Below are 23,055 nucleotides of genomic sequence, written 5' to 3' on the forward strand. Positions count from 1 at the left end.
CTCTTGAAAGCTCATCTTTAACCACTATGCCACAATTCCCAAAGGTCAGTCCTCTCCCACACTCAACTAACATTCCAAACAACAGGTTCTTGATACCCATCTCTCCACACCCACGCACCACGGCACCACAGCCCGCCACACAACGCACATATTCAACCTCATGCCCTTACAGACTGAACAACCCCTCCCCTTCCTCTTCCCAATGCCAAGCTCTATCTTAATCACTCTCTTCCTTTCTACCTCCCTCTCTCTTTGCTATTCCCCCCCTGCTAGCGCCCGTTGTATCAGCTACAACGGGCTTTAATTCTAGTTTTACTATAATACATTGTAAGACTGCCTGTTCACAAAATAGAAATAGAAATTCCAACGTTTCTGAAATTCTAAATTTGTTAGTTTTGCCATCTTGCTGAGTTTGCCAATTTTATCCAGCCTGCCAGTTGTTCCCAGTGCATCATCCTGCTTCCAATTCTGGGCTATTACAAGTCTTGCCGCAGCCATAGCATTAAAAAAACAGATTCCTTCACCTCCCCTGGTAAGTTCTTAGGAAAGAAACTTAATAACATATATTTGGAATACATCGGAAACTTAATTTTTAACATCTCTTCTAACATATTATGAATTTTAATCCAAAGTTTTTTGACCTTATCACAAAGCCACCACATGCGATTGAAAGAACCAGTTGCTTCATAACATCTCCAGCATTTTCCATCATACTTATTTGACATTCTACTAATCCCTTTAGGCCTTACATACCACCGATAAAACACTTCACACCACCTTATAAAGTAATTGACATTTTGTAAGCTCAAGGTTTTTACCCAAAGGTTGTTCCCATTCTTCAATGGCTACTGTATGGTTGAAATATTGCACCCACTTACCTACATTTTTAAATCTGTTCACCCTCATTTTCAAACTTTAACAGCAGTTTATACATAACAGCAATTCTGTCATATCTCTGAACAGTTTTCCGTTGTCTTTCGACTTGGATTCCAACTTTGACATTATTTGCATATATTCAAACCGATCGATCCTCTTGCCTTCTCATTTTCATTAATACCAACAATGAATCTGTTCACTGCTAAAAACCAACTCTTTATATTTTCAAGAGTCTGTTTTCTTCTGTTGAGATTTGCTGAGGCAGGCTTCTACTGGGGATTTCAGGGCTGGCACGCCATGGCTTATTCTATCTTTATATTTTAGCCATATTTTCTTTAAAACACTTCTCTAAAAGTGTGTTTCTTTTTTTCTCTTTTTTTAGTTCTAGTGATTGGCATAAAGTATGCAAACCTTCTTCAAGCCTATGTTTTTCAAAAACGAAATCTCTCATATTAGGATTCGTAATCCAATCTGTAGAACAGGTGCACGAAAACAAAGTTTGATATCTGGTACTCCTAAACCTCCTCTGTTCTTATCATCTTTGAACACTTTAAAGGCATCCCTAGGTCTTTTATAATTCCAGATAAATTTATTCAAGCAGCTTTGCCATCCCTGGAGGACTGTGTCTTAAATGTCAATGGGTAAAGCTTGAAATAAAAAGTTCAACTTGAGTAAGACAGTCATTTTGATAATTGCCATCCTTGCTGACCATTAAAAATTCATCTTGTACCAACTTTTGAGCTCTTCTTGTATCTTATTCCATATTTTTCTATAATTGTTTTCAAACAAACATTTCAAGTCTTTGTCAATATACACCCCAAGATAATTGATTTGTCCAGGGTGATCTCACAACCTGGTAAACGTCTGATTTCCATTACTACAGTGGTAGTACTACACTGTTACTACAGTGGTCGGTTACTACAGTGGTCCCCAACCTCCAGTCCAGGCCGTGGATCAGTTGGTACCGGGCCATAGCTCCTTCTTGTCCTCCTCCCTGGCTGCTGCCTCGGGGGGTGCCCTGCCACTCTGCCACTGGCTCACCTTTGGTGCTCTCCAGAGGCCGCCATGGCTGGGGCATCCCCTCAGCGTGGCACTGCACAGCTGCTACTGGCAGCACCTCCCAGTGGGCGGTGGGACGTCAGGGGCACCAGCGGGAAAGCAAGTGGGGCAGGGGCTCAGGCAGTGGTGATGTCCCTCGGCAAAAGACTACCCCCCCCCCGGACCTCAGTAAAATTGTCAAGTGTTGACCGGTCCCTGGTGATAAAAAGGTTGGGGACCACTGTGTTACTATATTCCATCATATTTTTGTTTTATCTTTATTAATTTTATATCCAGATACAGTTCCAAAATCTTTCAAACAGTCCAATATCTTTGGAAATGAAGTTTCAGGTTTATTATTATTATTATTATATTTATATTTATACCCCGCCTCCCCCCGAAGGCTCGAGGCGGCTTACATTAACATTTACATTTAATTATAACCACATTGTCTGCAAAACTATTTAAAATTATTATACAATTATAATGTACTAGTAATCAAGCCCACTGTACTCACAATACAGCGGGCGCTAGATCCTGATCTCGCGGCCGGCGAGTCGGCAGGCCGCCGGCACACGGGACATGGCGGCCTGACACGTCGGAGGAGCTTCGCGCCTCTCGCCGCATCAGGCCACCGGCCAGGGAGCAACTGCAATTGCTCCCTTGGCGGCGGGGCATCAATCGGAGAGGCCAATCGGCAGGCACGAAGCGCCTGCCGATTGGCCCCGCCGATGGTCTGTCCGGAGGAAGGGGCCAATCGGCACCCTTCCTCATCCCGGACAGAGCTCGCCCTAACTCCTCCCCCCAAGCCCTTATGGCTTTATATAGTCCGGATTAAGATGTCAATTATGATAACTGAATAGTAAAAAGGCTCTGATAATAAATATGATAACAGCAAAGATGAGAGTTATAAAATTGTTTTGTTAAAAAGGCTTTGCATTTGTGCAAACCTTTGCAGCTACAAGTGTGTTTTGCTTGTGCCTCTCATCTAGAGGCTGACTCAATATTAGGCCCTCAGCAGGTTTTACATATTTTGCAAGAGGGTTAGACTGTGGCAGGAGGGGCATAATTCACTATTTCTTCTATTCCATGAATAGTGGGCAAAATAATGCAAAGCGCGCCTCTGTCCTCTGAACAGAGACAATGCCTCAAATGCATGGGACTGTGACTAGTCACCCAGCTGGCTGCATGTGCAGGAGTGGGGAATCAAACCCAGTTCTTCATATTAGAGTTCGCCACACTTTAACCGAGGGGTAGTCAAACTGCGGCCCTCCAGATGTCCATGGACTACAATTCCCATGAGGTCCTGCCAGCGGGGGCTCATGGGAATTGTAGTCCATGGACATCTGGAGGGCCGCAGTTTGACTACCCCTGCTTTAACCACTGCACCAAGCTGGCTCTCCTATATGAAAGCTGGAGCAGCCCCATCTCCAGGGACGCCAACTGGATAAATCGTGGCCTTCGATTTTCCAGTGAACCAGCGCTTGGGTGACAGCCATATGGTGTTCATATGAGGTCCTTCTTCCTTAGCCAACGTTGGCGCACTCTGTTGTTTCGTATTCAATTATTATTTCCATTCTCTGTTTTCATTTCCTTCTTGTGTACATTTAACTCTTCAGTCCGTTCGATGCAGAGAAGTGTCAGCACTTTCACGTCCAGAGGAACATCCGAGTATCTGGCCAAAATTCATTTTTTGATTGTTAGTTTGTCCCTCCAGCTTTCCTTGCTATTTCATGTTAAAAAGTAAACAGAATTTTTACCCTGAGGTCCAAATCAAAGAACTGATGCTTCTCTCCCAGAAATCAAAGACTAAAAGCGGGTTTCTTTTGGCAGACAAGGGCCAATCAGGGATTGCCAGCTAATCATACTTCCTAAGAAGATCAGAAGAGGCCTGCTGGGTCAGACCAATGATCCATCTAGTCCAGCATCCTGTCTCACACAGTGGCCATTCGGTTCCTCTAGAGCAGTGGTCCCCAACCTTTTTATCACCAGGGACCGGTCAACGCTTGACAATTTACTGAGGCCCGGTGGGGGGGGGGGGTTGTCACTGCCCCTGCCAACAGACATGCCAGCAAGTAAGGAGGAGGTGGGGGGAGGGAGAGGGCAAAGAGCAAGGATTCTCACCCCTTAAAGGTGAGAATCCTTGTTGGGGTTTTTTAAGCCCAAATGTGGATGAACACCAAAAAATAAAAGAAAGCTGAGCTCTTAGGTTGTGCAGGAAAGGAAGAACCTGTTCTCTAAAATATATTTTCCCCTATAAGGTGCTAATATCAGAGCACCTTTGAGTAGCAGAACTGAACTTTGAATAGCAGGACTGAGTAGAGACTAACCATCTCTCCTGTTTGGCTGTGTAGCAGAAGATGCCTTTTTTGTTGGACAGGCAGGAGTACGGTGAGCCTTCTGACTTCCTGGCCATGATGGTGATCCTTAATCAGGAAACAATGCGAGATGTCATGGCAAGAGGGCAGGTTACACTTGATATGGAAAGGCTGAAATTTCAGAGGAGAACATTTCCCACAGGAAAGTACACTTGGGGGTGAAGGGAGGAGGTGATCAGTAGGTCTGGGGGGGGCAGAATGGTGGAATTAAGCGGAGAAATGAAAAGAAAGGCGCAAGCAGGCACCATTTTGCAAAAACAAAAAATTGGAAAAGGGGAAGGGGGCAAAGCAGGATGGGAGGCTACCTCCTTCTGAATCAAGTGCAGAAAACATATATTGAATTTCAGCCTGGGAAACAAGGGGAGGAAAGCCCAAATGTGGAAAGGCTAGAGTTGACTCTCAGCATCCAAAGGAAATCCAGAATGAAGCTAAAACAAGGTATGTCCCAAATGCAGAAACGGTCTGAGTGGCTGTGTGAGAAGAATTTAAAACAGTTTTAAATAGTTGCTTTTAAATAGTTTCACATTACTTATGTTAATATCCTTCATTAAGTGTCCAGGCTATGCTAACCGGGCATGCTGTTCCCTGGCAGGATCCTGCAAAGCCGTTTGGTGGCTCTTGCCAATAAGCCAACAACCGGCCCTTTCCCTGGTCTCTCGTCCGCCAGGCACGGATTTGGCTCTTTGTGCTTTTGGACAGTGATGGCTGCCCTTAAATCTTTTATTGTTTATCCTATTTCCTGGTCCGAAAAACTGCCAATTGGACTGTTCTTTAGATGACTTATCTACGCTCTTTGGAATTCATGTTGGATTCAGCCAAACATGCCCCAGCATGGAGAAAATTCACAGCATGGGAAGAAAGTGTCCAGGTTTTGTGTCCAGATTCTTTCAACAACTTTTCCGTGGCTTTAATAAAAGAAATTTCACAGTCTCTGAATTAGATGGGAACACAGAGGGAAGCAAACATAATTTGCCTTCTGCTTTGTGACAGGCCCTGTTTTAAAGAGGCATTTGTGCAAGCCATTGAGCATTTGCATCACACCATTTACCCATCTGCATGACAGAAAAGGTATTTGTGCCCCTCTAAGTAAGTCATAGAGCCTCTTGTGGCGCAGGGTGGTAAGGCAGCCGACATGCTGTCTGAAGCTCTGACCATGGGGCTGGGAGTTTGATCCCAGCAGCCGGCTCAAGGTTGACTCAGCCTTCCATCCTTCTGAGGTCGGTAAAATGAGTACCCAGTTTGCTGGGGGGTAAACGGTAATGATTGGGGAAGGCACTGGCAAACCACCCCGTATTGAGTCTGCCATGAAAACGCTGGAGGGCGTCACCCCCAGGGTCAGACATAACTCCGTGCTTGCACAGGGGATAACTTTACCTTTAAGTTATTCATAATGATGAATATACATGCCTGGATGCAAACCATTCCTGATGCAAGCAAAAACATTTTGTCTTCTCCCTGTCATCTTCTGCCTTATTATTTATATCTTCCCAGATCACCAGCTGCAAATAACCCACATCCTGCATATTGTGGCACCTGCACACATTATGTACACTTAGCAAGAAGGTGGGTATTTCCTACCTTCTAACTAAGCACTGTTTGCTACTTCTGGCAGTGGGGAAAGAGGTATGCAATTGTATTCAGAAACCTTTAAAGACTTTGAGATTTCACTAGGCATAAGGGGTCCCAGCCCTTCACTGTAAATGCCAGAAGCTTTCAGATGCCACGCCTGGGGAGGAGGGAATTTCAGGAGGTTGAAAAGTCTCTTCCAGTGGACAACCCTATTAGATATTGAGACATCCAAGTTACCAGGATAGAATCCTAGAATCCTAGAGTGGGAAGGGGCCATCCTGGCCATCTAATCCAAACCCCTGCTCAATGCAGGAGCAGCTTCAAGCCTCCAGGATGAGAATCTGTACAGCCGCAGAAGACCACCAGTGAGGGGGAGCTCCCCACCTCCTTAGGCAGCCCATCCCACTGCTGAACTACTCTGACTGTGAACATTTTTTTCCTGATACCTAGCAGATATCGTTCTACACGTACTTTAAACCCATTAATGTGGGTCCTATCCTCTGCTGTCAACAGGAGACTTTCCCTGCCCTTCTCCAAATGACAACATTCCAAATACTTCAAGACATCAATCCTGTCCCCTCTCATCCTCCTCTTCTCCAGGCTGAACATTCCCAAGTCCCTCAGCCTTTCCTCATAGGGCTTGGTCCCCGGGCCCTGGATCATCCTCACCACTCTCCTCTGAACCCTAGAGCTCAATTTTCTTTTGCACTTGAGACCATAGAATCATAGAATAATAGAGTTCGAAGGGACCTCATGAGTCATCTAGTCCAACCCCCTATACTATGCAGGACACTCACATCCCAATCGCTCATCTACTGTAACCTGCCACCCCTTTGCCTTCACAGAATTAGCCTCTCCGCCAGATGGCTATCTAAAGGTAAAGGTAAAGGTATCCCCTGTGCAAGCACCGAGTCATGTCTGGCTATCTAGACATGGCTATCTAGCCTCTGTTTAAAACTTTCCAAAGATGGAGAACCCACCACCTCTCGAGGAAGCTTGTTCCACTAAGAAACCGCTCTGTCAGGAACTTCTTCTGGATGTTTAGATGCAATTTCTTTTGAATTAATCTCATCCCATTCCTTGTGGATGAGATCCCTCTGGGGCAAGAGAAAACAACTCTACTCCATCTTCTATATGGCAGCCTTTTAAATACTTGAAGATGGTTATCAGATCCCCTCTCAGTCGTCTCCTCTCTAGGCTAAATAGATCAAACTCCTCTAACTTTTCTTCATATGTCTTGGTCTCCAAACCCCTCACCATCTTTGTTGCCCTCCTCTGGACACGTTCCAGTTTGTCAACATCCCTCTTCAACTGGGGTGCCCCAAACTGAACATAGTACTCAATGTGAGGCCGAACCAGAGCAGAGTAAAGCGGTACCATCACCTCCTGTGATCTGGACACAATACTCCGTTTGATACAGCCCAAAATCCCATTTGCCTTTTTAGCCACTGAGTCACACTGCTGACTCATGTTCAATGTATGGCTTACTAAGACTCATAGATCCTTTTCGCACATGCTACTGCCAAGACAAGTCTCCCCCATCTTATATTGGTGTATTTGGTTTTTCCTACCTAAATGCAGAACTTTACATTTGTCCCTATTGAAATTCATTTTATTCAGTTTAGAATCATAGAATCATAGAGTTGGAAGGGACCATACAGGCCATCTAGTCCAACCCCCTGCTCAACGCAGGATCAGCCCTAAGCATCCTAAAGCCCACTTCTCGAGCCTATCAAGATCATCCTGTATTCTGTTGCTGTCTTCAGTTGTGTTTGATACCCCTCCCAGTCTAGTATCATCTGCAAATTTAATAAGTATCCCCTCTAATCCCTCATCCAAATCATTTATGAATATGTTGAACAACACAGGGCCCAGGACAGATCCTTGGGCTACTCCACTTGTCACTCTTCTCCAAGAAGATGCTGAACCATTAACAAGTACCCTCTGGTCATCTACCATGCGCTTAATGGACCATTTTTCTTGATAGGGGGGAAGGACTGACCCTTGTCTTCCTACCATGACCTCCCTGGGGGGAGTTCAAGACTCAGGAATGGCCCTTGTTCACTCCAGAGAGTATTCTGAGGAAGGTGGCAAGAGCCTAGGGATACTTATATGATTTTCTCCCATAATACCTCCGTGTCCTTCTCCCGGAGCAGCTCAGCAAGGTGTTTGCTAGGGTTGCCAGTGGTTTCCAATCATTGGGAGACCAAGCGTGGCAAAGATGTGGGTGCAGCAGCAGCCAGAAGGGCATGAATTTAATTCCAGGAAAACCTGGAAGTGACATCATGCCTCTCTAGGAACTAGCAGAAACCTTATGGTCATCTACAGGCACCTGAAAATCTCTCAGAATTACATCCAATCACAACAGGGATTAGTTCTCAGGTTGGGCGCTTCGGCGTCTGAAGTGGCCGCTCACACCCGAAGCAGCCTGTGCGTGTGTGCCGATCGGTGCATCAATACCCCTGCCTCCCCTCCCCTCCCCCCATCTGCAATGTGGCGTTGGCTGCTTTGGGCGCGAGCGGCCACTTCGGATGCTGAAGCAAGAAAATGGCTGCTTTGGAACTTCACTGCCCCTTTTCCTCTAAAAGTAAAGGTAAAGGTACCCCCTGTGCAAGCACCGGGTCATGTCTGACCCTTGGGGTGACGCCCTCCAGCGTTTTACTGGCAGACTCAATACGGGGTGGTTTGCCAGTGCCTTCCCCAGTCATTACCATTTACCCCCCAGCAATCTGGGTACTCATTTTACCAACTCGGAAGGATGGAAGGCTGAGTCGACCTTGAGCCGGCTGCTGGGATTGAACTCTGAGCCTTATGGTCAGAGCTTTCAAACTGCATGTCTGCTGCCTTACCACTCTGTGCCACAAGAGGCTCCAGTTCCTGTGCAGGAGCACAAATCAGAAGCGGATGGGGCGCACTGGGCCAAATGCTCCCCCGTGTGGGTGCAGGAAGAGGTGAGGCAACCTGCCACGACAAAAACGCCAGCCTGCAGCCCAGCATGAAACTTCCAGTGCATAAATGGTCAATGTGACATTTCTGGCATTATTGCCTCCTAAATTTCTTCACTACTCCAAACCTCACCAGCCCAGGCTCCATCTCCAAATCTCTAAAGTTAGCATCCCTAATGCTGTTCATAGGAATGTGTACATCACAGGTTTGTCCTGATCCAGTGTCTGGGCCAAGAAGAACAACGGAATTAGGGATTAGGTCAATGTAGATATATGAAATATTTCATTGTCAAAGATTTATTTGAAAACCATGCTGAGTCTGCTGGCAGAATACAAGACAGGAACCAGAAGATGTTCTCCATCAAGCATGGGCTAATTTTCCCTGATGGTTCAAAAAGGAAAGAGCAGAAACATGGGAAGGAGGGGCCTGTAGTTTACTATCCCTCTTTATTTATCTCTGAGGAGTCTTTAGAATCCTTGGCGGTCACACAATAAGTGTAAACCTGGCTCTGGCCCCCATGTATTCCCTGTGCTTACATGAATTAAAGCAGGAGCAAAAATCTTCCCATAACCAAATTGTTGTGGGAATTCCCAAACTATAAACTATCTTTGTACCTTCAACAATGGTAAATCTTGTGCTAAATTATGATCTTTATGCATCTGTAAACCAGACTAATCTGGAGCTAGATCTTGGGTGTCACAGATATTTGGATGACACCCAGCTCTATCTCCTGATGGATGGCCAACAAGACACCCCTCTGAACTTGTTGGCTAGTTACATAAACATCCTGAATAAAGGCAGAATCCACAAGATTCTGACAGCCATGAAGATAGTAAACTGAGAGAGTAGTATCTTTGGAAACTGAAAACAGTCATACCACTTCCGCACATGGAGCAAAATCATATGATGTCTCCTACCCGCAATTGTGTGATAATAAATTCAGCCATTTCCCCCCCCCCTCCACACTCTGCCACAGCATCTCACCTTTCCACCTTCTCACTGGTGGTGAAAAAGGCACCAACAAGAGCAACATGCTCTTTTAGTCACCACGCCTCAGCCTGTCAATCAATGGAGGCAACCAATCAGAAGTTTTCCGCTCCCAAGGTTCCCCAAAGCACCATTTTTTAAAAATGGAACCTACGCATAGCAATGCAGTGGCAGCGGCAACAGCGAGGCCTCGCAGGAAAGCGTGTGTATGTGTGTGGAGGGGAGGCTGTGGTGCCCACGCTGAACTATTGCAGGACAAGCAGAGAGGGCAGAACAATGCTCAAGATACTATAGTGTGTTTCCATATGTTCTTATCCCTGGGTGTTGGCTGCTCATTCACCCCTGGTCATGCAATAGAGGGCGGCAAATCCATTTTCCTGGATTTACCGCATGGATCTTTAATGTTTGTCCCCTACTGGATGGAGCAGTTCACCTCCTGAGCAGAATTTAACTGCTGTAATCTTAAAACGAGCGACAGCAAAAGGCAGCAAAAGATCCCGCATGGCTCCAGATTGCTGCTGAATGGAGCTTCCGATGGTCACGAGCAGTCACTCATGTGTGCAGCTTAGAGAGAACACTGGCTGCCTACTACCACTTTGCAAATCCTGAGCACAGGAGATCCTTTACCCTCCTTCATCACAATGCCCTGCCCTCTGCTTACTTGAGTGGGAAATTTGATGGACTCCCTCTCAAGGATCGACTCTGTATCTGCAATGAGGGTCAAGTAGAGAACACAGAACACATCTTATTTGAGTGCAAGCTCTATAATCATATTCGGACAGGTGCATTAGTACCAGTGCTTATAGAATCCCCTCACGACCTGAGAAAGCATCGCCTGCGAATATTGCTATCAGATACAGATAATTTGTTAACTAGCAAAGTAGCAAAATTTGCATGGCTAGCTTTAAGAATTAGGAAAGAATGGGTCACTCATGTATAGCCATAACAGGTCCACAGAACTTCTTATGTTTTTTGGTTAGTAGATGTATCGCACGCCTCTTAATCTTGTCTTTTGTTTCATATTTTAACAGCTTTATTAGTTTTATTGCTTTTATGGCTCATTTTATCCGTGTAAAATAGTCAACGGCAGTTAATGCTTCTAAATGTTGGCTTTTATGGTGGAGAAGTTTTAAGTTTTATTGTTGATGCATTTTTAACCTTTTAATGTATTACCTTCCCTTTACAAACTGCTATTGTATAGCAGTGCTTCTAAAATTTTGGTCTAAATGACCGTAAATAAATAAATGAACAAAGTACCACTTTGCAAAAATCCCACAAGTGCTTGCAGGGACATGATGGCACAGAGATCACCTTCCAACGCTGCCATTTTCTCTCTGTGCTCTCAAGCTGCAGCTGACTTATGGTGATGAGCCCTGCTGGGGTTTTCAATGCAAGAACCCTTCAGAGGTGGTTTTCATTGCCGGCCTCTGCCTCGCAATCCTTGATGGTCGCCCATCCAAATACGAACCAGAGCCGACCTTGATTAGTTTCAACCTGACAAAGTCAGGCTAGCCCAGAGGTTTTTATCCTTCGATTGGGCTGGTTAAACTAATTGGGCTGGCTGTCTGAATTTGATTCGCTTTGTGTGGTTCATATTGCAAGCGACTGCAAGTTTAAAAAGCATCATCACCCATTTTTCCGCACATCAGAGAGGCTCTACTTGACTAGTTCCAACTTGAGTGATGGTTCGAATAGCATCACAAATACTGCCCACACCATCGGCCTCGAGTGCCCTCTCGTTTGAAGCCAAGCGAACGGCACCCTTGGCTTTTTACACTTTGAAGAAGAAGAAGAAGAGTTGGTTCTTATATGCTGCTTTTCCCTACCCGAAGGAGGCTCAAAGTGGCTTACAGTCGCCTTCCCATTCCTCTCCCCACAACAGACCCTGTGGGGTGGGTGAGGCTGAGAGAGCGCTGATATCACTGCCCGGTCAGAACAATTCTATCAGTGCCATGGTGAGCCCAAGGTCACCCAGCTGGTTGCATGTGGGGGAGCGCAGAATCTAACCCGGCATGCCAGATTAGAAGTCCGCACTCCTAACCACTACACCAAACTGGCTCTCGACTTTGGGAAGTTGAGGACATATAACAATGGGAGTGTTTTCGTAGAGCCAGTTTTTTGTGTTATTCTTTTTCACAAGTGCTGCTTTGGTTTTGAAAGCCCACCTCCCCATGGGATGAAGTGAGTCATTCCCTGGATATGCTTCTCTTCGTTCTTCTTTACAGCAGGGATGTCTGGAACTCAGGTTATTTAGTCTACGAGGAAATCTGTAGCAAGTGGTTCCTCGGGAGACTCACTCATGAGTTCTTGTTTCGTCTATGCAGATCATCCGATCCTAATGGGTGCGTTAATCTTCTGGGGAAGGCGGAAGAAAAGCCAACAACCCCGTCACTAGGTTCAGTGCTCTTGATCTTCTACCAAAGTTGTGCCAGTTGAAGTAAGCACTGTATTTTATTTTATTTATTTATTCCATTTCTAGGTTGCTGCTCCTGGCCTGCCAGTTCACAGTATCTTACAGCATAAAAAATACAGTGCAGCAATAAAAAATTAACTAAAAACCCCACCCACATCTCCGTACCAATCATTCTCCCCCCCCAACCCCGCCTCTCCAACCAACATAAATCCAGGGGGATATAACTGTTGGGCACATCAGAATGTGGGCTAAGATCTTCCCTTCTTCCACCCGGACTCAACCAAATGCCTGGAGGAAAAGCTCCGCACCATAGGCCCTGTGGAACTGTGTTAGTGAGATACTTTGGGTACTCCAAGACAAGCAAACCTTCTTTTAAAAAGTTTCTTTATTAGAGCAGAGCAAGATACTACACAAAAGGCATAGTCAGAACTAACATACAGATCACTAGTGATCCCTTTCCTGGAAACATAAAGCAGATACCATGTCAAGAAAGTCACAACATCTTGATAACAACTATGGGTGAGAAAGTGACAGGAAGAAGGAAGACCGAACAGCTGTGGGAGGGGGGGGGAAGGAAGGTGAGGAATGTTAGGGCACCTGGCACATTTGGGGAACTTCAAAGGGAATTTGTCCTTGAGTGTCAGCTATATTCAGGCATGGCAAAGAATTAAATCAGAACAAGACTACAAACTACTAAATCATGGCAGAAATACATGGGGTTTCTGACACCCACAGCTTTTTCAGGAGCTCTTTTTACCAGGCAGGGGAATGCACTATCCATGGTCAAGGGTTCCTCTACACCAGGGGTAGTCAAACTGCGGCCCTCCAGATGTCCATGGACTACAATTCCCAGGAGCCCCCTGCCAGCGAATGCTGGCAGGGGGCTCCTGAGAATTGTAGTCCATGGACATCTGGAGGGCCGCAGTTTGACTACCCCTGCTCTACACGATGCCCATGGGCATCCAGGCACTCGTCAGCACCCACCCACTGTTTTTAGAAAGTATGGTTGGGGGTTGTCCACTAAGGCTTCTGACTGGCCACTGGAGAATAGTTTGGCTTTGAATATTTTAATTTTATTTATTGATTCCATTTACATACTCCCTTCTAATAAGCTGGCTCTGGGTGGTGTACAACAAATAAAACAATAGTATAATTAAAATAGTTAATAACATATTAAAATCATTTCGAACCACCTATAACTGACAGCAACATCAATTTTAGCTGCTATCTCTAGTGCTTTGAATAAGTCTATTGCCAGATTAAGATGTTGACATGGGGGTGTCTTTTGAAGGGGTGGGCATTAGTTGTTTTTTTGATAGTTTTTATGATAGCTTCTGTGAAACAACGTTTGCTGAAGGTGTTTGCTGAATGCAAGTAGGGTAGCCAGCTCCGGGTTGGAAAATAACTAGAGATTTTGTTATTGGGGTGAGGGGGTGGAGTCTGAGTTGGGCGAGGTTTAGGAGGGGGGGGGGGTCTTCAATGGGGCAGAATGCCATAGAGGCTACTTTACCCAGTGGCCAATTTCTGCAGGTGAACTACAGAACTCTGTCACCTGGGGATCAGTTGTAATCCTCGAGGAGGTAAACAAGAGGGGGAAGGGAAGGGAGTATGTGTGTGTGAGTGAGCATGCGTGCTTGCTTGCTTGGAAGGAGGGAGGGAGGTTGGGTAACTAATAGGTAAAGGAGGAAATGGGAGGGGGGAAAGGAAGAGTGTCTGTGTGTGTGTGTGTTTGTGAGTGAGTGAGGGAAGAGGAAGCAGAGAGGAAGTTAGGAAACCTAAAGGGAAGGAGGTCCCTCTCCCTGGTTCCCTCCTTACCTGTTGGTATAATGATTGTACCCCACTCAACTCTTTTTCCCTATGAAAGTAAAAAAAAAAAAACTGCACCAGGGGAAATTGCTCATGTCACTTCCTGCTTACCTGTGGTTGATTTTAGGCATTGGGGATATGGAACAGATTAAGCTGGTTTATGTCAGGTCAGTCCACTGGACTAGCTTGCTAACAATTCTCTACTCTGCCTGGTAGGGCCCCTCAAGTGGAGAAAAGCCTTCCCTATATCTGCCTCTGGAGATCCTTCAGCTGGAGATGCTGGAGATTGAACCGAGGGCTATCATCTTGCAAAACATAGACTCCCAACACGACCCTCAAGTTACTTTACAACCGATATCATTAGGTATGTCTTCTGCAACTGTGTATAAATTGGTCTTTAAACTATGAACATGTGCTGGCTATATTGTTAGGGTTTCCAACCCTGGGATGGGGAAACCTGGAAACTTTGGAGGTATAGTCTGTGGAATGCAGGTTTGGGGATGAGGATGGGGACTTCAGCAGGGTATAATGGCAAGGAGTACCCCCTCTCCCAGAGCAGCCATTTGCTCCAGTTAAACTGATCTTGGTCCATCAGTTTGACCAAGCTTATATATTTTGGCAAGCTTATATATTTTGATCAATCTATACTGGAGCTTTTTCTTTCTGAATAAAAGTCCTAATTTATTTCCCAGGAAGTGAGACCATTAACCACAATTTAATTCTGTTTAAAACTTTCAGTTACCTGGGTACTGTCTGCACTCACAGTTATTTTCCAGTCTTGATCCTGCCGAATTCTGATTGATCTGAACCCAGATCTTGAAACAGATCTGCAACATTTTTTTTCCCAGACTGGAAACAGCTTTCAGTCAGATGGTATCTTCTGCACTTGAATTGTTCCAGTTGTCAGTTTCCTCTCTCCTTTGTGCTGGGGTGAAGGACACCTCTGAGTGCCTTTTAGCTTTAGTGTGAGAGAGAGAGAGAGAGTGAAAGAAAGTGAGAGAGAGGGAGAGAGAAGCAGGGGTTGTTTGAAGCTCCAGCTGTCATTATTTGATGATTGGTCTGTTGATTGGTTTCGGGCAGGAGCAGGACTTTCAATTCCAGGCCTTTTGCACTTACGTGCTTATATAAAGTTAATGGGATGCTGAACGCTTAACACTTTCTTTAAAAAAAAACATAGTAAGTGAGGGGAACATTTTTCAAAAGTCTTTAATAGTGTTTTCTCTCACTTTCCCCCTAATATCTCCTCCTCACTTTAAAAAACAAATTGCCAAGCAGCCCATTTCTCCCCCCCCCCCCCGAAACTTATGTGGGTTGATCTTTAACTCATTCTTGTATGAGTGCTTCTTGCATTACTTAAAGAGGAGTTGTACCTTTTAGGCAGCACTGGAAAGGAAAGGGTCTGCTGTTGCTGGGAGCTAACCAATCAGCTGAGACCTCAGCAAATTGCCTGTGCTGGAGTCATGGGTGTGGAAAGTAAGTCTGAAATAGGCAAAGGCATCTGCACTTCATAGAGAATGTTGTGGGCCTGCATTTCCTACATAAAGCAGAGGAAATCCACTCCTGGATATGCTGTGAAGATGGGATGAAAAGCCGGACCAGGATCAGAGTGGAAATTGGAGTCAGGTGCAGATGACTTTTGTTTAACAGAACCCAACCAGCTTTAAAGTCCCAGGGCAGATAAGCCCCAGGAAAGAAATTAACCTTTGTTTGTTAAGGTGCCAGCAATCTAAAATTGTGACTGCTTGGAATTAGGGGAATTCAGTCTTCAGCCTCTGTTCCTCATGGGAATGAAGGGAAGATTGGGCCTACCAGGTTCATTAGGGTTGGCACCTCTGGGCTGGAAATGAGGCTTGGGAAGGATAGAGTTTGGGGAGGAGAAGGGTCTCAGCAGGCGATGATGCTGCAGGGCCCACCTTCCAAAGCAGCCGTTTCCTGCAGGTGAACCGGTCTTTGATGTCTGGAGATCAGTTGTAATAGCAGGAGATCTCCAGGTGCCACCTGGCAGTTGATGTCCCTAAAGTTCGTGCTCATCCCAAATAGGCTCCAGATCATTCCTGACATCTGAACTGAGAAAAAGCTGTTTCCAAGCAAGTGCCAAGGGACTTGATCCAAATGGAGCTTTGATGCGGATCACATAATGGTTGTTTGGTCATGCAGTTCACAGCAATCAGAGAGCTTCAGGAAGATTAATCTTCAGGAAGATTAACCTTCTAAACTTCAGGAAGATTAAAGAACATGAAAAAAATTCTCAGCAGCAGCTACAAAGCAAGCTGGCTTCAAGCTTCTGATTCATGTAGAATTTTGCTTTATTTTCTGAGCCAGAGAATGACTTGAGGAGCAGGGGAAGGAAGTTGAATGGGTAGTTCAGCCCAACAAGTCATCAGAGAGGTGTGATCCTGATCCCTGAAGGGAGGTACACCGGAAATTCTCTGACTTGAATTAGCAGTAGGGGATAATTTCGAGGAACTACCAAAGATTTCAACGCTGGAATAAAAGGTTGCTTGCTGTACCATCCTGTTCAAACTTATTTGGATATAAGTCCCATTGTCCTCAATGGGTATTCTTTCTAGCATATTGTGTTGCGTAAGTATTGGAACTCTGATAGCCTAAAGCTAACCATACGAGGTACCAGGTGCCCTCATAAACACATAAAACTAATTTGCAAACTTTTGGTTAAACAACATGTGCATATTTGGCACAATGTCTGTAATGTAGATGTGGATTATAATCTGATCATAATTCATTCTTTGTGCATCTCTGTTGTTGTTTCTTTCCAGTTCCCAGGATGTTTATACTGTTGTATGTTACCAGCTTTGCCTTCTATACAAGTGGACAAACTCTTCACAGCCAGGTTAAAGGGGAAAATTATTCTTCAAGATACATTTGTAGCATACCGGGATTGCCGGGCCCTGCAGGTCCCACTGGAGTCAGTGGAGCACTTGGGCCCCATGGCCGTATTGGGATCCCAGGACGGGATGGGAGAGATGGCCGGAAAGGAGAAAAGGGTGAGAAGGGAAATCCAGGTACTGAATGTTCTTTCCTTTTTAAAAAAAGCAATCCACAAAACCTGTTTCCAAATTATACCTTCCACGGCTCTGATCTGTGGCCTGTAGAGAGCAGTACCTGAGTTCGGCAGGGGCCATGATGAAGCAGTGAGGAGCTGCAGGTGAGGAGAGGACTGGGGCAATGCGCACTGGACTGCCTTAGGCATGCCATGTTGTCTCAGGTCTTCACTGGCAACATTGGTGTGATACCTGCCTTCCTTCAAGGGCTGTTGTAATAACAAAGCACTCTGAACACTTTAAAATATGCTTGGGATATAATAATATATATTGCAAACTACTAATAAAACCCATTGTGAGGGAAAATACAACAGGTTCTAGAAAAAGTGGGGAGAGCGGGTGTGACAAGCTGAAGTAAAGGGGGGAACTTTGGCTCCAGTGAGTGTCACATGTGTCCGAGGGAGGGAGTGGATGTGTGTCAGCTGGATATCAGGAAAAAAATTTCACATATTTCAGCAGGGGAATAGGCTGCCTAAGGAGGTGGTGAGCTCCCCTTCACTGGCAGTCTTCAAGCAGCAGCTGGACAGATCCTTCTCCTGGATGCTTGAGTCTGACCCTGCACTGAGCAGGGGGTGGGACTTGATGGCCTGCATGGCCCCTTCCCACTCTAGGTTTCTATGAGTCTAGTTCAGCCATGGAATGGGCTGCCTCAGGAGGTGGGGAGCTCCCCCTCACTGGTGGTCTTCAAACAAAGGCTGGACAGACCCTTATCCTGGATCCTTGAGGCTGACCCTGCACTGAGCAGGGGGTGGGACTACATGGCCTGCATGGCCCCTTCTAGGATTCTAATTTCTAAGTGTGAAGAAGGTGGGGGAGCAAGCACTAGACTCAGCATCTCTAGGAAAGGTGGAGGGAGCATACAAGGGGAACAAGGAGGGGGCACGGCATACCCCACTATGCTAACAACCCACAGAACAGATGTCAACATGTGGGAGGATGCTGCACCTCATGCCCCCTCCCAGCAGCCACCGCTTTAAAAGGTGAGTCGTCAATATGGCTTGCCTGTTATATAGTGGAGGATTATTATTATGACACCCCCTAAAGAAATTAGAGAGCCTCTTGTGGCACAGAGTGGTAAGGCATCAGAAATGCTGTCTGAAGCTGTCTGCCCATGAGGTTGGGAGTTCGATCCCAGCAGCTGGCTCAAGGTTGACTCAGCCTTCCATCCTTCCGAGGCCGGTAAAATGAGCACCCAGCTTGCTGGGGGGTAAAACAGTAATGACTGGGGAAGGCACTGGCAAACCACCCTGTATTGAGTCAGGTGCAGAAAACGCTGGAGGGCGTCACCCCAAGGGTCAGACATGACTTGGTGCTTGCACAGGGGATACCTTTACCTTTAAAGAAATTAGAGCAGAGAGCTGGGCCGGACAGAAGGGACATAGAATAAGAAAGAAAAGGTACAAGGAAGGGAAGGTGTTTATACTAAACTGGAATCTCTTATACAGAGAAATTTAGAGTGATTTGTTTAGCTAACGGAGGAAGTGTGGTTGATGTTGCGTTGAATTTAACAAGGTGTATCCTCAGCACTTTCAAATTTGTGTGTGCAAAATAATTTGGAGGGGAAAAAAGCCAATGTACTTCACCAGGGAAAGAAAACAAACACACTTCTATTAGTTTCCTGAGAGTGGGATTTGGGTTTTTTTGCTCTGTACATCTGAAAGAAATAATCCAACTAAGTAATCAAATTTGAGTATTAAGCTTACTTGACAAAGACCTAAATTGGAATGCTCACCCGTTGCAAACATGGCACAAATGTTTTTAACTATATTTCACCCAATTTATTTTATTGTGTTTCATTTTGTTAGAAAATTCCGGGATGTTTCCTTTCATGGACTTGGTTCAATTTTGTCACATGGAACTTGGTCACTTGGCAAATAATTTTCAAAAAGCCTGCATGATAAAATTCATATCCTGACATACATATCCTGTCCTGCAGTCCTGGGGATAGGGTCCAGGATGTTTCTCTGTCCCTCCCCCACTTTCACCATCCTATACTGTCCTCATTTGAAATTTCCCAAGGGATGCTCCCATATTTATTTATTGGTTTTATATATTACTACCTCCCTGCAAAACAGGCTCAGGGCAGTTTACAAAGTAACACATAAAATCATAACAAATTAAAATACCATTATTATAATTCAGTGTTCTGTTTTGCTGGTCTTGCCTGGACGGTACGATGATATTTTAATTCTACTTTAGTGTGGGGGGGGGATACGGAGACGAATGGAGGGAGGCCCATAGGTTCTATTGGCCTGAGTTCATTCTGGCCTCAACCAAATGCCTGCTGGAAGAGCACCCCCTTGCAGGCCCTGAGGAAATCAGGTAGTTCTGTCAGGGCCCAAGTTTCAACTGGCAGCTCATTCCACCAAGCAGAGGCCACAGCCAAGTAGGCCCTGGCAGGGTTGAGGTCAGACACACCTCCCTTGGGCAGGGGACCACCTACATGTTAGTGTTGGATAATCTTAAGGTCCTTCTGGGGGAATAAAGAGAGAGGTAGTCTCTTAGATATGCAGGGCCCAGGCTGTGTCGGGCCTTAAAGTTAAAACTAGCACCTTGAATTTGGAATGCAACTGGCAACCAATGCAGCTGCTGGAGAGTATGTAATATGTGGGCCCTCTCAACTCTCCTCCCATTTCATTATCCTCACGTTTCTTCACATGTTCACCCCCGCACACACCCTTCTCCAGGGAGCTTAGGACTCCATAAATGGATCTTCACTCCTCCATGTTCGTTATTACTTTTAAAGACCGAAATGGTAGGGCTGTAGGAGGTGAATGTAGGGCTCCATACAAGAGATATCACAAGCAACACAGGATTCATTGTGTTTCTGGATCCATCACCATATGGACTTAATAGCATCTTCCAGTTGGTTCTTAGGGCCTTTTCAAATCATTAAAGGACTTTCTGAAACCTTTTGGGGAGCAGTGTTGCCATCCTCTTTATGGGATCCGAAAAAGACCTAGAATGACAAGTTATATCCAGATGGCTATATCGTACAGTGAAGATGTTATTTTCATGCAACACATGAACAAGAGCAAGTAGTCTATTATCAACTGAGGATGCCTCTAATTTAACCCATAATCTATCCCAGCCAATACTATCAAAAGCCATTTTATAATCTACAAAAGCTACACGGGACCTGGAATAGTGCTCCGTTGCTAGACTTTAAGAAATACAATAATAGTTGCACTGTCTGTATGTGGTCTACAAGGGTCAAGTCTCAGAAGGCTGCTCATAGTATAGGGCCACATTTCAAAAGACCCTCATCCAAGTTTTAACCAATCTTGCCCTTTGATTGGAAGGAAATAATTTGTCGTAGACTTCAGTAATAACCTACTTTTGTTTTTTTAAGGTTTGAGAGGAAAGACGGGTCCAGTAGGAGCACCTGGAGAGAAAGGAGATCAAGGAGAGCCTGGTAAAAAGGGACCCCCAGGATTGGGGGGTGTAAAAGGTGATGTGGGTTCTGTGGGTCCAGCAGGCCCCAAAGGAGATCAAGGAGAACGAGGAGAGCCTGGTGCCCCAGGAGTGTGTAAGTGTGGGAAAATAGTCCTGAAATCTGCCTTTTCTGTTGGGATCACCACAAGTTACCCAGAGGAGCGATTACCGATTATCTTCAATAAAGTCCTCTTCAATGAAGGGAGCCATTACAACCCTTCCACTGGGAAGTTCATATGTGCCATCCCAGGGATCTATTACTTCTCTTATGACATCACTTTGGCCAATAAACATCTTGCGATTGGCTTGGTTCATAACGGGAAGTTCCGGATAAAGACGTTTGATGCGAACACAGGAAACCACGATGTAGCTTCTGGGTCAACAGTGATGTACCTTCAGCCAGAGGATGAGGTGTGGCTTGAGATTTTCTACACTGACCAAAATGGCTTGTTTGCTGATCCCACATGGGCAGATAGTTTGTTTTCTGGATTCCTCTTGTACGTCGATACGGACTACCATGATGCCCTTTCAGATGACGATGAGCTGTAATAACTCAGCTGTCCAGGGGGCATCTCTAAGTGAACACAGGACAGTGAATGGGATCTGGTCTTCAGTGTCACCAAGATGAATCCATAAGTGACTTTGGAATTTTGTTTGGGCCACTGAAGCACCCACAGTGGAAGACTAATTTTCAAGCATATGTTGCATCCACCGGTCTTTTTACCAAACAGGAGGTTCAGCCGACTGAAATGTATATAATTGTCCTATAAGAATATTTAAACAAAATTATGATAATGTATGTGTAGTTTTCTATAAATATGTTGAATGATAATATTGTTCCATGAATGGTATGGACTTAGCAATATTGTTAGAAAGTTTATCATGAATTATTTTCTAATGCAAGAGAGGTAAGAAAAGACAGGCAAGAAGAACTGCAGATATATGCAAATACATTTATACAACAGATACCTCTAAATAACTGACCTCAGCTGCAATGGGGAAATGTGTGCAAATAGGCGATACTTCCTGGACCCCCTGTAAACCTGAAACTCAGTCCACACATGACGAAAATCCTTCATAAATCCTGTTGATCAAATATGCGCTGGTAGTTCTGTACTTGGCACTTGATTTTGATTGCTGCCATGGCGTCATGGCCCATACAGTGCTCCGCATGTGAATTGGGCCTTTGTGGGCCTGGGGAATTGAGTTCTAGTACCGAACTCCCCATGTGGAGTGGAGGGGGACACACAGAGACTTCGTGAAGTGTGACTTCTGCAGTGTGCCAGAGGGGTGTCAAAAGCAGCTGTTCAGGGAAAGGAAGCTGGCTGTGACCATATACATTCTTGAGTTTGCACAAAGGGCATTGTTCTTGCAACCTTCCCAAAATATCAATGAGTATAGTTGTCAATTGTTTATACGGTTCCTTTGGGTTTTGGCTTTTTTTTTGTCTGCCAATGGACAGATGTCAGTTGCAACAAAAAAATATACCACTTTGACTTTTGCTGCAGGAGACTTAATTGCCAATATCATAGTCCCAATTACACAAAGCTAACCCTACAAAATCCTAGAAGTTGTGATTGTGATAAACTACTCAGAATACTTTGTCTGGAAGCCCTCCTACCAGGCTACAGTTCTTTGACGGAAAGGAATAACAGTTAAATCAGTTTACATCTTTAGTGTTTCTCAACTGGAGGAGGGGCAGCAGATTATAGCCAAGGGCTTGCACCCAAAAGTCATGTTCTATGAGCAGAAGACATGACTCTCAAGACACAAATACCCGGTTCCTGAGGACTGACCTCTATGTGACAGCATTCACGTGGCTGCCAAAATGACACAAGGGGATCAGGATGGCCGTACAGTGTTCCTGTCCTGTTTCCCCCCTTTTCAACTCCCAAAACAGATGCCAGGATGTGGCCTTATGGATGTCATGATCTTCAGTCAGGTGACTCACTCACTCACTTTATTATAGAGATAAATAGATAGGGTGTTTCCGCACAAGTACCAGTGTTGCCAATTGGTTCCACAAAGCTGGTTCGTTGCTTTTCCCGCTCGCTCTGAGGAAAAAAAAAATGGCGATCGCTTCGCTGGAAGTTCGGAGGAGAGAGCCAGGGGGAGGGACTTTGTTGGAACCGCAACAATGGGAACACCCAGGTTTTTTCCCCTAGTGTTGCAGATTGTTCGCAAGAGGGTAGTGCTTTTCGGAGGGTGAATCCACTTTTCCTGATTTCCCTAGAAGCGCTACAACGAATCGCTTTTCGCGGAACTGTTGCAGGAGTGTTGCAGATTGTATGCGACATCTTGCGGAACTGCAAATTAGTAGTGTTTACAATTTGAAAGCCTTCTGCTACATTAAAGTCATGCGGAATGGACCAGAGATTTGTATCTGTATAGAAATAAATAGAGATATTTAGATATAGATGCTGGCGCAGTTGAATTTTCACTTTGCATGGGCACCTATGGGCTATGCCGCCTTTTCTAACAGTGTAAATTTTCACTCCAGTGTGTCTGTGGGGGGGGGGGGGGTTGCCAGGCAGGAGTGCCTTAG

At 45.2% G+C, this 23,055-nt stretch overlaps 1 protein-coding gene across 4 annotated transcripts in view; it reads left to right on the forward strand.

Moving 5' to 3' along the window:
* The window catches only part of C1QTNF7 (C1q and TNF related 7), a 46,907-nt gene extending 24,989 nt beyond the window's left edge, over positions 1-21,918 (forward strand). For 2 of the 4 annotated variants that reach the window (XM_077301451.1, XM_077301452.1), the window contains exons 2-5: positions 12,119-12,231; positions 14,230-14,377; positions 16,791-17,036; positions 20,428-21,918. In XM_077301451.1, coding sequence (XP_077157566.1) covers positions 14,290-14,377; positions 16,791-17,036; positions 20,428-21,059 — 966 coding nt within the window. In that variant the 5' untranslated portion in view covers positions 12,119-12,231; positions 14,230-14,289 and the 3' untranslated portion in view covers positions 21,060-21,918. Of the gene's footprint in view, positions 1-5,792; positions 5,856-12,118; positions 12,232-14,229; positions 14,378-16,790; positions 17,037-20,427 lie in introns of those variants that run through there. The other 2 variants (XM_077301453.1, XM_077301454.1) reach the window with 2 other exon arrangements.
* Positions 21,919-23,055: the final 1,137 nt, after the last annotated feature.

Source organism: Paroedura picta, chromosome 10 (assembly GCF_049243985.1).
Source record: "Paroedura picta isolate Pp20150507F chromosome 10, Ppicta_v3.0, whole genome shotgun sequence".
In the NCBI taxonomy this organism is placed as follows: domain Eukaryota; kingdom Metazoa; phylum Chordata; class Lepidosauria; order Squamata; family Gekkonidae; genus Paroedura; species Paroedura picta.